Below are 14273 nucleotides of genomic sequence, written 5' to 3' on the forward strand. Positions count from 1 at the left end.
GACCAGTGGTCAGGTCTATCCCTTCAACTAGTTTTTCCAGTATTACATGAGCATAGCAATGTCATAATTCATATTCAGCCCAACCTACACAAGATATTAGAGTTCCCATAAGTTCTGAGAGTAAACAAAAATGCAGTTACAATTACAGAAAGCAAACTATGCATTGCAGGGTGTTTTTTGTACAAAAAAATTGGGCTTAAATTAAGTCAAGTAAAACTCTGAAAAGCTTGCTGGGAGAGTGACAGAATGTTTGTGTTTGAAGGTGCAGCCCTGGGCAGAGTCTAGCTGTGACCAAACCCTTCAGGAATGACACAGGAAATGGTGAAATCACCCAGGCTCTGGCTGTTTGTTTGGTTGGTTGTCATGACGTATCTTCATTGAATGCTGCTTGAGCACTAGAGTGGAAAGGTCTAGAAGAGTCTGCCTCTGTGCTGCTATCACCCCATTCAAAGGCGTCCCTCCGACCCGCAGAAACGCCGAGCGCAACCCAATAACCCACAAAAGCAATACACGTTGTTGATTTACGGCTGCATACGGAGCTCAGGTCCACTGAATAGCTCATCCAAGTTTATCAGGAACAAACTATACAACAGAGGAATGTTACAGCCTTTGGCGAGGGCCATAAACAGAGCTGACCACATCTGCCTCGCTGCAGTCAAGAGAGGGCCGTGACCTCTGACCCCACCCGCCACTGGAGTCATTGTTGTAGCCTGCAGCGCTTCATTGTGTGCGAGCGGCACGTGGAACAACCGTCTCGGCGTCTAATGGCTGGTTGCAGCTGGTGATAGGAATGGATGATATTGCTAAAACTATTAATATTTTTAAGACTTTTGCCAACAATACTACATATTTTCTATATAGATATTTTTATGTAATTATTCAGAAATCAAAATAAGGAGTTTTGTCAGACAGTAGGGTCATCGGGAACATTGTCTCATGCACTATACAAGTTGGGCCACTCAAAAAAAAAAAAGAAAAAAAAAGCTCCCCAGAAAAGAAAATTTTTAACTCTTTTGATTAATTTTTTTACATTCTTTTGATTTTGGGGGGAAATTTTGAATGTTAAGTCAAAATGTCCCCCCAAAATCAAAAGAATGTAAAAAAAATTAATCAAAAGCTTGGGCCTTAGGGTCAGTTTTTTCTATTTAAAGAAATCCTATTATTCAATGATCAAAAGTGACAGCAAAGACATTTTTATAAATAAACATATATATATTAGGTGTGTAACGATACACATATTCGAATCGAACCGTTCGGTACGAGGCTTTCGGTTCAGTTTTCGGTACGCATTTTTGAACCGAATGGTTTGTTGGACCGTTTTTCCTGCCGACCAAAATTTCGTTATTTCAAATGCAGGCGCGTTGCGCATGGCAAGCGTGCTCATAATGTAAGAGACACTGGCGTGACTACAACATTGCCAAACATCAAATGGCAAATGTAATGTAAACGGAACGAAACTGAGCTACTCGTTATTGTTTGGTTGACGGACCGTTTATCAGTTTGGACCAATGCAGTGCGAGCCGATCTTGATCATGAGCACTGCTACTACACAGCCAAATCCAGTAAAGAAAACATTCGAATTCGCCACTGAAGTAATAACATCGCTGCGACTCTGCGAGTGAGAAACATTCACATTTCTATGTTATTAACGGATCAAACCAGGAAGAAACATTGTAACATCATGGATTTACTGTATAACACTACGAACTGTAACCATGGAAGTTTGGCAGGAATAGTAGGTTATAATGCTTTCAAGTAACATTACGTCGGTTTTATTTTGTAATCTGAACTAAAATAAACCTTTGTTTATAACTACTACAATATTTCATTTTGTCCAAGGTGCTGTTTTGTTTAATATGCTCCTAAGAAAAGTCAAGAATAGCTCCATCATTGCTCAAAGTAAAAAAATATCATAAAGATTGTTAGTTTTAATAAAAAATATATTTAAAAATTTAAATCAAGAAAATTTCTCTGCTATTTCTTTCTTTTTGCTGAATTGGAAACATACTGAAGAGTATCGAACCGTGAATTTTGTGAACCGTTACACCCATATATATATATTTCTCTTCTTTTGAACTTTCCATTCATCAAAGAATCCTGGAAATCCATAAAAATATTAAGCCACATTGAAAACCTTTTCAACATTGATAATGACAATATTAAGAAATGTTTCTTGAACACCAAATCAGCACATAAGAATGCTTTCTGAAGGATCATGTGACCCTGAAGACTGGGGTTATGATGCTAAAAACTCAGCTTTACCATCAAAGGAATATATTACACTATGAAATATATTAAAATAGGAAAAAAAAAAAGAGTTATTTTAATTGCAAATTTAAATTGTTTTTACTGTGCAAACAAATGCAGTCTTGGCGAGAATAAGAGACTTCTTTCACAAACATTTTACAATTGAGCAAACCCTTTCCTACTACAATGCATGATAAAAAAAAGTATTTTTTTTTGTTTAATTCTAAATTTACATAAATTGTTCTAAAACCGGCTTTATTTTCTTTAAAATGTACATTTTCTTTCTATTCTTTTCTTTGATTCTTCCTTTAACAGTTTTTGTAAGATTCGCTCAGGCAGAAAAGCAATAAGCTGACAAGGAAGATATTTGCTATTTTTCCATGAATATTTTTTTTAATCCAACCAATTTTCAGAGGAAACATGAACTTACAATGAACAAAGGAGAGAAACGGAGAATAGAAATAAATGGAACAGTTTTTCAAAGGATTTTCATATTCAGCCAAAACCCAAAGGGACATCATGTTACCAATAACAAGGAACAACCAGTAAGTCACGCCAGAAACTACCTTTGACACGAGGCCTTGTGAGCAATGCTTTGCTACCGCTGGCATGTGCGCACACACACACACTTCTCTAACAGGCAGACAAAATCCCTGCTGAGCTTATTGATTGAGGCCGTGCAAGACACAACAAAAGCCTGACACTATAGGTCACAACTTTGAAACACAGGTAACCAAAGACCAATCATCCATCCACTTCTGTTTGGTACCAAGTTATCACTCCAAACAATGTTATTGATCCGCTATTCTGGTCTATGCACTGTTAGTAATGAAGATAACATGTACCTACATTTTAATGGTATATTCTTATACCGGTAAAAGGAGCACTTACATAATTCTTCAGAGGTTTAAAACATCAAAGTTGTGAAATATTATTCCAATTTAAAATATTATTCTGATTTTGCACTCAAATTAGACATTACTTCTCATAATCAACGTTGAATGTTGTGCTGCTTAATATTTTCATGGAAACCATGACATGTTTCTTCATGATTATTTGATGACTAAAGTTTGAAAGAACAGCATAGTTTGAAATTAAAACGTTTTATTGGATTATCATTTGTTATTGGATTATTTATTGGATTATCATTTGTTAGTTGTAGCCCAAACACTATATATAAATAAAGTATCCAGAATGTTGTTAGTAAATAACTCCACTGGCCTGTGATGTTCCCTTGAGTGTTATTCTCTGAGCTCGTGATTTCTTGGAATTGACATTCAATATTTTCTCATATAGACATGAAGGTCATAGACAATCTATGTAAGGAACAAGTGTAATGGTTCTGGTTTGGGTTTTTGCTTATGCTGGTTTTGAACCTACAAACAAACGTAAAAGTGAGCTGGGTAATTTAATCACTAGCAATGCCAAATTAAATCGCAAACCATTTGTTTGAACAGCCAGAACAAGAGAACAACATTGGATCACCTGTGGAGGGAATATTTGCTGATGTTTTGGTGCAGATATTACACTAGAGATTTGTAACAATATTTTTTTTAAGTTATTTTGTGAATATAAATGTAAAATCGAATGCACTGTTGCTGCTTTTTGTTTACAAGTGTGTAAACTGGTGTTTCAGAGCTGCCAGAATTATGTTCTATTGCGCAGTCAACAGTGATGCACTCAGGCCATTAAACTGTATTATAAAGCCTATCAAGATCCAGAAAGACATCCATTCCTTCACATTTTCCTTATTGTAAAAGCAGCACTTTTAGGTTCGGTCTTATTGATATGCATCCTCCTTTTCTCAACATGCACACTTCCATGCTAAGAATATATCTGGAATAGAGCCAGACCGATATATCGGCAGGCCGATATAATCGGCCGATATTAGGCATTTTCCAAACTATCGGTATCGGCAGTTATAATAGCCGATAAAATAATATTTCAAAAATAAAATAAAAACGGACGAAGCACGCTTAAACCATGTCATGAGTGTTGGAGTTTTATAGTTTGTCCACCAGAGGGCACTCTACACCGTCCCAGTTGGTCACGAGACATACATTGCTTGAATAACAACTAAAAGAACATCCCCTTCAGTTCTCTTAACTCAAATAAGCATGACAAAATTTGTGACTATCATGTCCAGTTTTGCTGCTGTTAAATAAGCCGAGAGTGAAGCGGAATTAGCTAGTAATAATTATGTTACGTTGTTACAGTGTAGTTGAATGACTGTCCTTTTAACTTTTGACAATGTGACTGAAGTATTTCTGTAATAGCGTGTGAACGTTATAGCAATGAGACGTATCATCTCTCCTTGGCCTGTCATATTAAAAATGTATGTTTTTCAATTTGCAGTATGACGTAATCCATTGCTACGTAAATTATGGCTCATCATAGACTAGCTAACCACAAAGCTAGCTAATACCAATATCACCAGTCTGTTCTGTTGTGACAATAAAAGAAACAAGTTTCTTTTTAAAATGCATTATCATATTATTTTAGTTAAAACTACAAATAACTACAAATAACTAATGTTAGGGAAATCTGTTAATGTTTTGTTGCGCGTTTCTGAAATAAAAAAAATATCGGCCGATATATCGGAATATCGGATTTTAAAACCAAAAAATATTTGTATCAGTATCGGCCTTCAAAATCCTTTATCGGTCGGGCTCTAATCTGGAAGAAAACAAAACATCTGCACATTTCCAATAAACTGCATGAGTCAAAGTAGATCAAACTAACGTTGCTTGTTAAGTTAAATGTTGGCCTCTTAAATAAGATCTTGATAGGCACAAATTAGATCTATGATTCATTGCTATAATTGCAGACAACTGATGCACGGAGCGAGTGACTGATGTTGGCTGTGGATGAATGAAGTGCATAATAGCACAAAGTCACATTATGAAAACTGACTTCCAGGAATGCTAAAGCAGACTTCCTCTAATTTTAAAAACAAGCTTTGCTCTATTTCCCATCACTATGCCACAGATTTGTACAATATCATTTCCTGTGTCCACATAATGACCATTTGAGGCCGCAAGGCAAAATGACTGTGTGTGTGTTAGTTACATTAAGACATGAGCATGTGGAGTGGAGTGAGAGTTGCATGAGGGACCAATGAAAAACCACCAATCTTGTCTAGCCAATACCTCTGCATGGAGTCTCAACATAAGTCACTATTCTAACCTCCACCCCGGGTGCACACCCTCTCTGGACAATTGAAAGCCTGACTGAAGATATTATTACACAAGAAACTGTTTTGAGAGTTTAGCTAGACAAGTGATCGCTTTATGATGATATGCGTTACATCTAGGCACTTCCTTCCTGAAGTCAAAAAGAGGACACATTGGGCTGAAGCTCAGCTGGTCAAAGAGATACAGGTGCTCAGCCAACATACACACCAAAAATACTAACCTAATACTGCAAAATAAATAAACCACAAAGAGGAAAGAAAAATCAGAAACATACAGACAAACCACAAGTGCATCCGATTTGACTACATTTTTAGTTTGATGATGAATAGCTGTAGTGTCTAGTTAGCAAGCAACGCTAGAACTGATATGGTCTGTGTGTGTGCATGAGGTGTCTCTTTATTGTATTTATTCGTGAAATTGTTTGCAATTTGTTTTTTCTTATTTACATTAAATTGAATATGTGTATATATATATATTTTGTCCTTTTAAATGGTTCATTTTATTCTGCTGTTCTCGGTTCACACAAGTGCTGCGATGCATTATGTTACGATGTTATGAATCCTCATGTTCTGCGGTTTATGCTAGAGCCAGACCGATTTATCGGCAGGCCGATATTATCGGCCGATATTAGGCATTTTCTAAAATATCGGTATCGGCAGTTATAATGGCCGATAAATTAACATTTCGAAAATAAAATAAAAATGGATGAAACACGCTTCAACCATGTCATGAGTGTTGGAGTTGTATAGTTTGTCCACCAGAGGGCACTCTACATCGTCCCTGTTGGCACGCTCGTGTATAACGTGCCACACATTCTGCAACCTGCTGATCCAGCCAGAGTCAGGCAGAGAGAACCAGTTATCCGCGAGTGAGATCATCGGTTAAGTATGTTCACACGGTGAGTTGGTCACGAGACATACATTACTTGAATAACAATTAAAAGAACATCCCCATCAGTTCTCTTAACTCAAATAAGCATGACAAAATTTGCAATGAGATGCATCATCTCTCCTTGGCCTGTTATATTGAAAATGTACGTTTTTCAATTTGCAGTATGACGTTATCCATTGCTAATTATGGCACATCATAGACTAGCTAACCACAAATCATCAGTCTGTTCTGTTGTGATAATAAAATAAACAAGTTTCTTTTTAAAATGCATTATCATATTATTTTAGTTAAAACTCATTAATAACTACAAATAACTAATAAAAGGGAAATCTGTTAATTAATCTGTTTTGTTGCGCGATTCTGAAATTAAAAAATAAAATAAAAATATCGGCCGATATAGTGGAATATCGGATTTTAAAACCAACAAATTTTTGTATCGGTATCTGCCTTCAAAATCCTTTATCAGTTGGGCTCTAGTTTATGCAGCTATTTGCTCATGTAAAGCTAAAAAAAAAAACATTTGTGGTCATTTTAATTAATGGGTCACAGACAGCCACCTATTTCTAATTTAATTTAATTTGGCATTTTAATCTTGTATCTTAACAAGCTTCGATTCTTGGGCCCTGTTTACACGAGAACGCCCGCGGGTGAAAACGTAAAAATATTTTATCGGATGTGCCTTTCGTTTACACGGCGATGGGGTTTTTGAGGCTTAAAAACGCAAAAAAAGTGAAACCACCCTCCAGAGTGGAAATCTTAAAAACGCTCCACCGCCGCGTTCCCGTGTAAACGGTAAAAATGCAAAAGTCTGCTTGACAGTGAAGGTTGTACGCAGGCGCGTGGACTTGGTGCTGTTGTAGTATGCACTCCTAGCCGCCTGAAGTGCATACTACATTGAATTTCACACACTTTTGCGTCACCATTTGCACACGGATTTCCCACACAAAACGCTCGTCTAAACGCAGAATAAAAAGTGATGACGCAACGCCACTTTTGCGTTTTCTCTTCAGAATCGTTTCCGTTGTAAACATAGCCTCGGTCAGGAAAATAATCAAAAAATTTACAAAATGCTCTCATACAATTCTGCACCAGATTTACGATGCTGCAAATTAGTTCACAACTTAAAAAACTTGCGTACACGAGCGGAGCCCTAACGTGAGATTTTATCGTAGTCACTGCTCACGTGATGTCCATATTGATAAATGCCAAATTTTGCATGGAAATGGTCATATGCACATTTTTCTGTTCTACAAAAGTCAGAAAAGACGTGGGACTGACAGCAATCTGATTCTGAAGCATTGGACCATGGATTGTGCAAAGAAATAAATTAATGAGTTCCAGCCATGGGTGCCACCAGGACGTGAGGTCAACATTCTTTTAGTGCACCACATCCTGGAATTGAGGCATGCTTGTGGTCATAAATGAGCAGGGATAGGATTTACAGCATGCTATACAATGACGTAAAACGTCAAAATATCAATGGTGCATGTTCAGCAACCATACTGAAGAAGAATAGCATACTTGCAGTGATTTGTGACATTTCTAAATAACATACGTTACGTACTTAGGATTCCAAAACGTTCCAAGGCAACAATTTAACCTTAAAATCTCTGATCTAGCATTTTAAACAAGTTATCTCTATCCTTAACTCTTACCAATGAACAGTTTATCACAAAGAATTTCTAGGAAGGGCGGGGAGAACAGGAAGAGAGACACAACAAGACATTCTTGAGAAGCTGTCGCCGGGCGTTCAGGGCAAACACTTTCGCTGACTTTGTGTGGGGTCATAAGAGACTAAAAAATGAAAACGCTCCAGCAGAACATTCCACTGGGCTTCATCAGCTAAAGCCTTGTGCACACGGCAGTGGGAAAACAACACTTTCTGAACCTTATCTTAAACAGAAGAGCTCAAATGCAGGAATATATTAAGGTTTAAAAAAGGCATTTAGCCACAGGCCTTCATAATGGGGGGAAATAAGATGGCAGAACAATCTGTACAGTGCACATAGGTCTCAAAAGATCCAAAAACATCAGTGAATAAATAATGCTTTTAAAAAAAACAATTCCAAGAATCGGATACTGCACGTCAAATCCAAGAAATTCTCCTCAGTTGAGCGCAGACAGGTGATTTCTGGGAATTGCAAATCAAACATTTCACCAACTCACTAAGGGAGTGTGTGTCAATTTGACAGCCAGGACTCGTGGTTTCCCGACAGGATATTTTATACTCAATCACGACTGTTGCTTCATCCCTGATATCGGATTTACTTCCAACTTTACTCGTTGTGCGTGATGTTTGTTAGAATTATGTGCAACTCAAGTTGCACTCGAAGAACGATGCAAATAATTCAACAGACAATTTCAAAATTTCTAATCACACCCAGATATCGCGATCGGATAACAATACACTAAAAATTTTAGCTTACACAGCCATGAAACTTTAAAAGGCACACTGCTGAAATTGAAATTGAGAGAGAGAGAGAGAACGAGAACATAACTCGCGCGCTAGCTGAGTACAATGATCTTGCACATAGACGCACAATCTCTTTACCTTTCCCACAGGTCTGCTTGTTTCCATTAACGATGAGTTTTTCTCCTCAGGAACAGATGTAATCATGCATACGCTTGGTAAGTGTTTTCAATAATTCTTTCAATTCAATAAAAGTTTGCAACTTTAATGTGAAATTCTGCTTAGTGTTGCGCTGCAAAGCGAGATCACTTTGTGGCAGGAAGCGATTTGCAGCGATGCCCGATTCGTGAACAAATCATTCTAGTGAGTCGGCTCTTTTCAGTGATTCAATGAACCGCTCACGAAACCGGACTGAATCGGTTCTCAAGTAAACTCAATTAATTGAACCTTTCCGATTCGTAAGGTATCAAGAAATAAAGTTTATATAAATAATTATAATGTTAAATACAATAATTTAACATTTTTTAACACTAATTATTATTTATTATGAATTTCTAAAATAACCAACATCGCTCATACAACATAACTTCAACAACGCTCGAGTGGTCAAGAAAATTCCAATACATAACCTATTTATTACTATATTCAGAAATGAATGACAAATGCAATAAAACTGTATAAATTGTTTGTATATATTTTTTTAATTTATTATTATTATTATTACATTTTATGTATTTTTTTTTATTTTGGATTGAATATGGTTCTGTGATGCTCCTCCATGTTTTCTCTGTATGTTGACTGATTATGCCATTTTGTTATATTCAGAAAAAAAATTTGTTGCAATAAACAATAATTGCAATAAACATTTATTAATAAATATATGTTTTTAACCCTATTACAGAGGGCTTGTTTATAAAACATTTAAACATGTAATAAAAAAGACTGATGAATCAGTTTCTAAATTAGTTCCGTTGAAATGAACGATTCGCGGAAATGACTCGTTTTCTTCTCACTAGCGGTTTGAAGATTTTATGCGCATGCGCCAAGTTGCTTCAATACGGTCTCAATGGGTGCACTATTTGGCGGCGTGTCCTGAATCCCGGCTGTATAGTTGCGTTATCTCTCTCTCTCACACACACACACACACACACACACACACACACACACACACACACACACGTATATATCATATGCATACAAACACAGACTCAAACACGCACCCACTGTTTCTGATTAGCTTCTCTTACCTGATCTCATCCGGAGGCTCCATAACCGGCTATGAAATGACGAGATGGCTCTCCTTTCACCCGTGCATGAATCAGAACATGTCCAGGACAATAGAGGTCGACTTTGCAAAGACTAGTGTATGATATGAGTCCCGGTGCACACTTTATTTCTCTATCCGTCTGCAGAGTTCAGGCTCGCCCGTGTGTGCACTGACGCCATGTTTCCAGCAGCGAGCCTCTGATGAGGGAGTGACACACACACACACACACACTCTCTACGGCAGCTCGTGCAGTACACCAGACTCGCTGCCACCGACCAGATCACGGCCGCCCCGTGCAGACACACACAGGAACTGCAGAGAAAAACGCCTCACAAAAGATCCCAGATTTGACATGCTCCTAGACACGAGTGCTTTGTGCACATCACGTAAAAAAATAATAATGAACTTTTGTACAGCACACATTTAAAGGAAATGTTTCATTCAAAGGCCTATCGTTTGCCCAAAGTTCGGTAGGTGACACAATCTGAAAATGTATACAGTAAGTAGCCTATAGTACTATTTTCTGTTTTTAATAATAATAGTTAGGCCTAATTGTTATTATATTTTTATAATGAAACGCATTTGCATTATTTTTAGGGTTGTCAAACGATTAATCGCGATTAATCGCATCCAAAATAAAAGTTTGTGTTTACATAATAATGTGGGTGCATTGTGTATAATTATTTTATATATAGCCTATAAATACACACACATGCTTGTATGTATTTAAGAAATATTTTCATGTATATACTGTATATAGGTTGATATATAATTTATATTATAGGCTATATAAATATAAATATTTTATATATAAATAATATTTTTTCTTAAATATTCATGCATGTGTGTGTATTTATATATATGTACAAAATAATTATACACAGTGCACCCACATATATTATGTAAACACAAACTTTTATTTTGGATGCGATTAATCGTTTGACAGCCCTAATTATTTTACATGATCTTATTTATTGTATACAAGTTGCTTTTAGTTTATTATGTGAATTTTGTTGGTTTTGTTTGTATCACATTAAAAAACATTTAAGTCAATTTTTTAACAAGCGTTGATTTTTTTATAGACGCTGCTAAATTATCGAAGTTGGATTTATAATTTTGTTTTTCATAAAATGGTCAGATTACATTTACTCATAAATTTTAATTTTATACAAACTTACAAATTACACTGAACAAAAATTAACATCGCAACACCTTTGTTTTTGCCCCCATTTTTCATGAGCTGAACTCAAAGATCGAAGACTTTTTACACAAAAGGCCTATTTCTCTTAAATATGGTTCACAAATCTGTCTAAATCTGTGCTAGTGAGCACTTCTCCTTTGCCGAGATAATCCATCCACCTCACAAGTGTGGGGTGGATGGAAACTGATTAGACAGTATGATTACTGCACAGGTGTTTGCCTTAGGCTGGCCAAAATAAAAGCCCACTCTAAAATGTGCAGTTTTATTTGGGGGTCCTTTTGGATCAAACAGCCCCAGAAGTCAACTTCAATATGAAGGAGCTGAGCCTGAAAGAGATTCAAGCTGGTCAAAGCAGCCAGAACCAGTTCAGCTCCTGGACTGAGCGGAGTACCGTACAAGGTTTACAAGCACTGCCCAGAACTGCTCCAATGCCTCTGAAAACTGTTGCATACAATATGGCGCAGATGGGTTGTTGTTGAAAACAATGGAGGTTTGCTGAAGGGATGTGGATTCCTAATGAAGACAATTCAATAAATCTTGAGCTGTTCAGATCCATCTCTTTGTTCAGTGTTGAGGGCAAGTTTTTCTTTAGCATCTGTCTCGATAGCTAACAGAATTCCTGCTAAAGAACAACTATCGACATATCAGTGCAGAAGGGAGGCACTCCAAGGCTGCCTGAAACTCACAGAAGCAGTCACACAGTCGATCAGAGTGGCATGCGAATGAAAAGGAGATCTGGTTGTGCTGTGGCTAGACCTGGCCAATGCTTACGGTTTAATACCACACAAGTTGGCAGAGACTATGTTGAACCAGCAACATGTTCCCAGCAAGATCAAGGACCTCATCTTAGGGTTTCTCAAACTCGGTCCTGGAGGGCCACTGTCCTGCAGAGTTTAGCTTCAACCCTGATCAAACACACCTAATCAAGGTCTTCAGGATCACTAGAAACTCACAGGTAGGTGTGTTTGATCACACGCCCTCCAGGACCGAGTTTGAGAAACCCTGGATTATAACAACTTCAGATTGAAAGTCACATCTGGGCCAGTAACATCAAGTTGGCAGCAGCTGAAGGGCAATATCACTGGGTACGCAATATCACAATGTCACTCTTTTCACCCTCGCTATGGCATGAACATGGTAGGGAAGGCTGCAGACAGATGTGGAGTGGACCCTTAACAAGGTCTGGCATGCGGCTGCCCCCATCAGGGCCTACATGACCTCACTGTCCCTACATCCTCTGTTCCAGGCAGTAGATGGACCGGTAGAAGGTCATGAGAGTATTATCAAGTGGGCGAGAATGAGCTTCAAACCAACAATATCCAGGTCGTCTTGAAGCGAGGCAGGGTGTCCGAAAATTTCCATTTTACCCTGGATGGCACCACGATACCATCCATCACTGAGAAGTAAAGAGTATAGAGAGGAAGATCAGCGGGTACCTTCCCAGGTGGCTGGGATTGCCACGCAGCATCAGCAGCGCAGCTCTGTACAGAAGGGACAGCATTCTTCAGCTTCCATTCAAAAGCATCACGGAAGAATTCAAGTTCTCCCGCACTGCAGTACCGAGACTCAACAGACCCAAAAGTCTCAGTGGCCAGCATTGAAATCCGCACAGGCAGGAAATGGAGTGCCATTAGGGAGCAGGAGGCGGCAGAAGCGAGGCTGAGACACAAGGCAGTGGCGAAGGGAACAGCAGGCTTCAGGAGCTATCCATATCCAAGTAGAGCAAGGCCCAGGGCAAGGAGAGAAGGTGGCTTCTCAGGAGGAAGTGAGAGCAGCTGTTGGGAAATAAGATCAAGTAGAATGACTGGCATGAGACAGCAGGGGGTGAGATGGGAGAGTGCAATGGAGTGAAAGCAGAGCCCCAGCCCATAAAATGATACCCTTGCCAGCCTGGCAAAACTCCAACTCTGGGGCAAGGTTGACACACCATCCTTTCCTCTCTGCTCTGGGAGAGGAACTCTCGAGCACATCCTGAGCAGCTGCCGAAAGGCCTTGAGTTGCCGATAGCGCTGGTGGCACGACCAAGTGCTGAAGGTAGTGGCCAAGTGTGTCTCCTCAGCCATAACAAAGTGCAGGCACCACCACTCCCCCAGATAGCAGATAGATGTCATTCATAAAGGCAAAGGAGAAGCCCAAACCACAGCCAATAATTGCATAAGGCCTGGACCTGCAGCTGATGGTCGATCTAGGCAGACAACTCAAGTTCCCGGCACATATATCGATTCGCAGTGATATCTTTGATATCTGACATCATAATTCTGTCAGAGGTCATGAAACAGCTCGCCATGAGAACTGACTGTGCCCTGGGAAGACCATTTGGAAGAAGCATTCGAGAGAAAGAAAGCCAAGTACCAGGAACTTTGTGGAAGAATGCCGGAGGCAGGGGTGGAGAGCACAATGCCACCCAGTAGAAGAAGGGTGTAGAGGTCTACTGGATCCTCTCTCTACAGAGCCTAGGCTACACCCGGCTGGGCATGAGCGGGCCATTGAAGAGAACAGCCATCAGGGCTGCAATAGAAGCAGCAGAGAGAGCTTCTGGATGGCTGTGGATAAATAGAGGAGATCCATGCATGGGCTAACACTGGTGAGACTTAAGTCTGGGCTTGATCAACCCCAGCTGGGTCCCTTGGGCGAGGATGTATGATGTTGTGAGGGCCGAAACACACGATGAACGCAGGATACATCACTGATGATGCATCCCAGCATAGGACCAATCATAGGACTATGACTGAATTTACAATTTTACACTGTAAAAAAATATTGTTGGTTTAACTTAATTTTGAGTTCGCAACTACTTAATTGTATTAACTGATTTTTTTATTTAATGAACTTGAATAATGATCAAAGATAAAATCAAAATAAATCTGCATTGTTTATCCCTTTTGATCTTTAATTTAAAAAAAAATCACAGAAATCTAACCTTTCATTTAAGTAAAAGAATTGAAAGTGCGGGGGTAAATCAAATTATGAAATACATTTTTTTTTTCTCGAAAACATGTTGGCCACAATTATCGGCACACCTAGAACTTTTTATGAGTAAAATATCTCTGAAGTATTATTCCC

General features: G+C 38.6%; 1 protein-coding gene across 7 annotated transcripts in view; it reads right to left on the bottom strand.

Moving 5' to 3' along the window:
* map3k4 (mitogen-activated protein kinase kinase kinase 4) overlaps positions 1-10239 on the bottom strand; it is a 37031-nt gene extending 26792 nt beyond the window's left edge. For 3 of the 7 annotated variants that reach the window (XM_039656246.2, XM_039656245.2, XM_039656244.2), the window contains exon 1: positions 9990-10239. In XM_039656246.2, coding sequence (XP_039512180.2) covers positions 9990-10012 — 23 coding nt within the window. In that variant the 5' untranslated portion in view covers positions 10013-10239. Of the gene's footprint in view, positions 1-8883; positions 9065-9989 lie in introns of those variants that run through there. The other 4 variants (XM_039656249.2, XM_039656247.2, XM_039656243.2 and 1 more) reach the window with 2 other exon arrangements.
* Between the last annotated feature and the right edge of the window lie 4034 nt (positions 10240-14273).

The sequence above is a fragment of the Pimephales promelas genome, chromosome 11, assembly GCF_988280905.1.
Source record: "Pimephales promelas chromosome 11, fPimPro1.hap1.1, whole genome shotgun sequence".
NCBI classification, from domain to species: domain Eukaryota; kingdom Metazoa; phylum Chordata; class Actinopteri; order Cypriniformes; family Leuciscidae; genus Pimephales; species Pimephales promelas.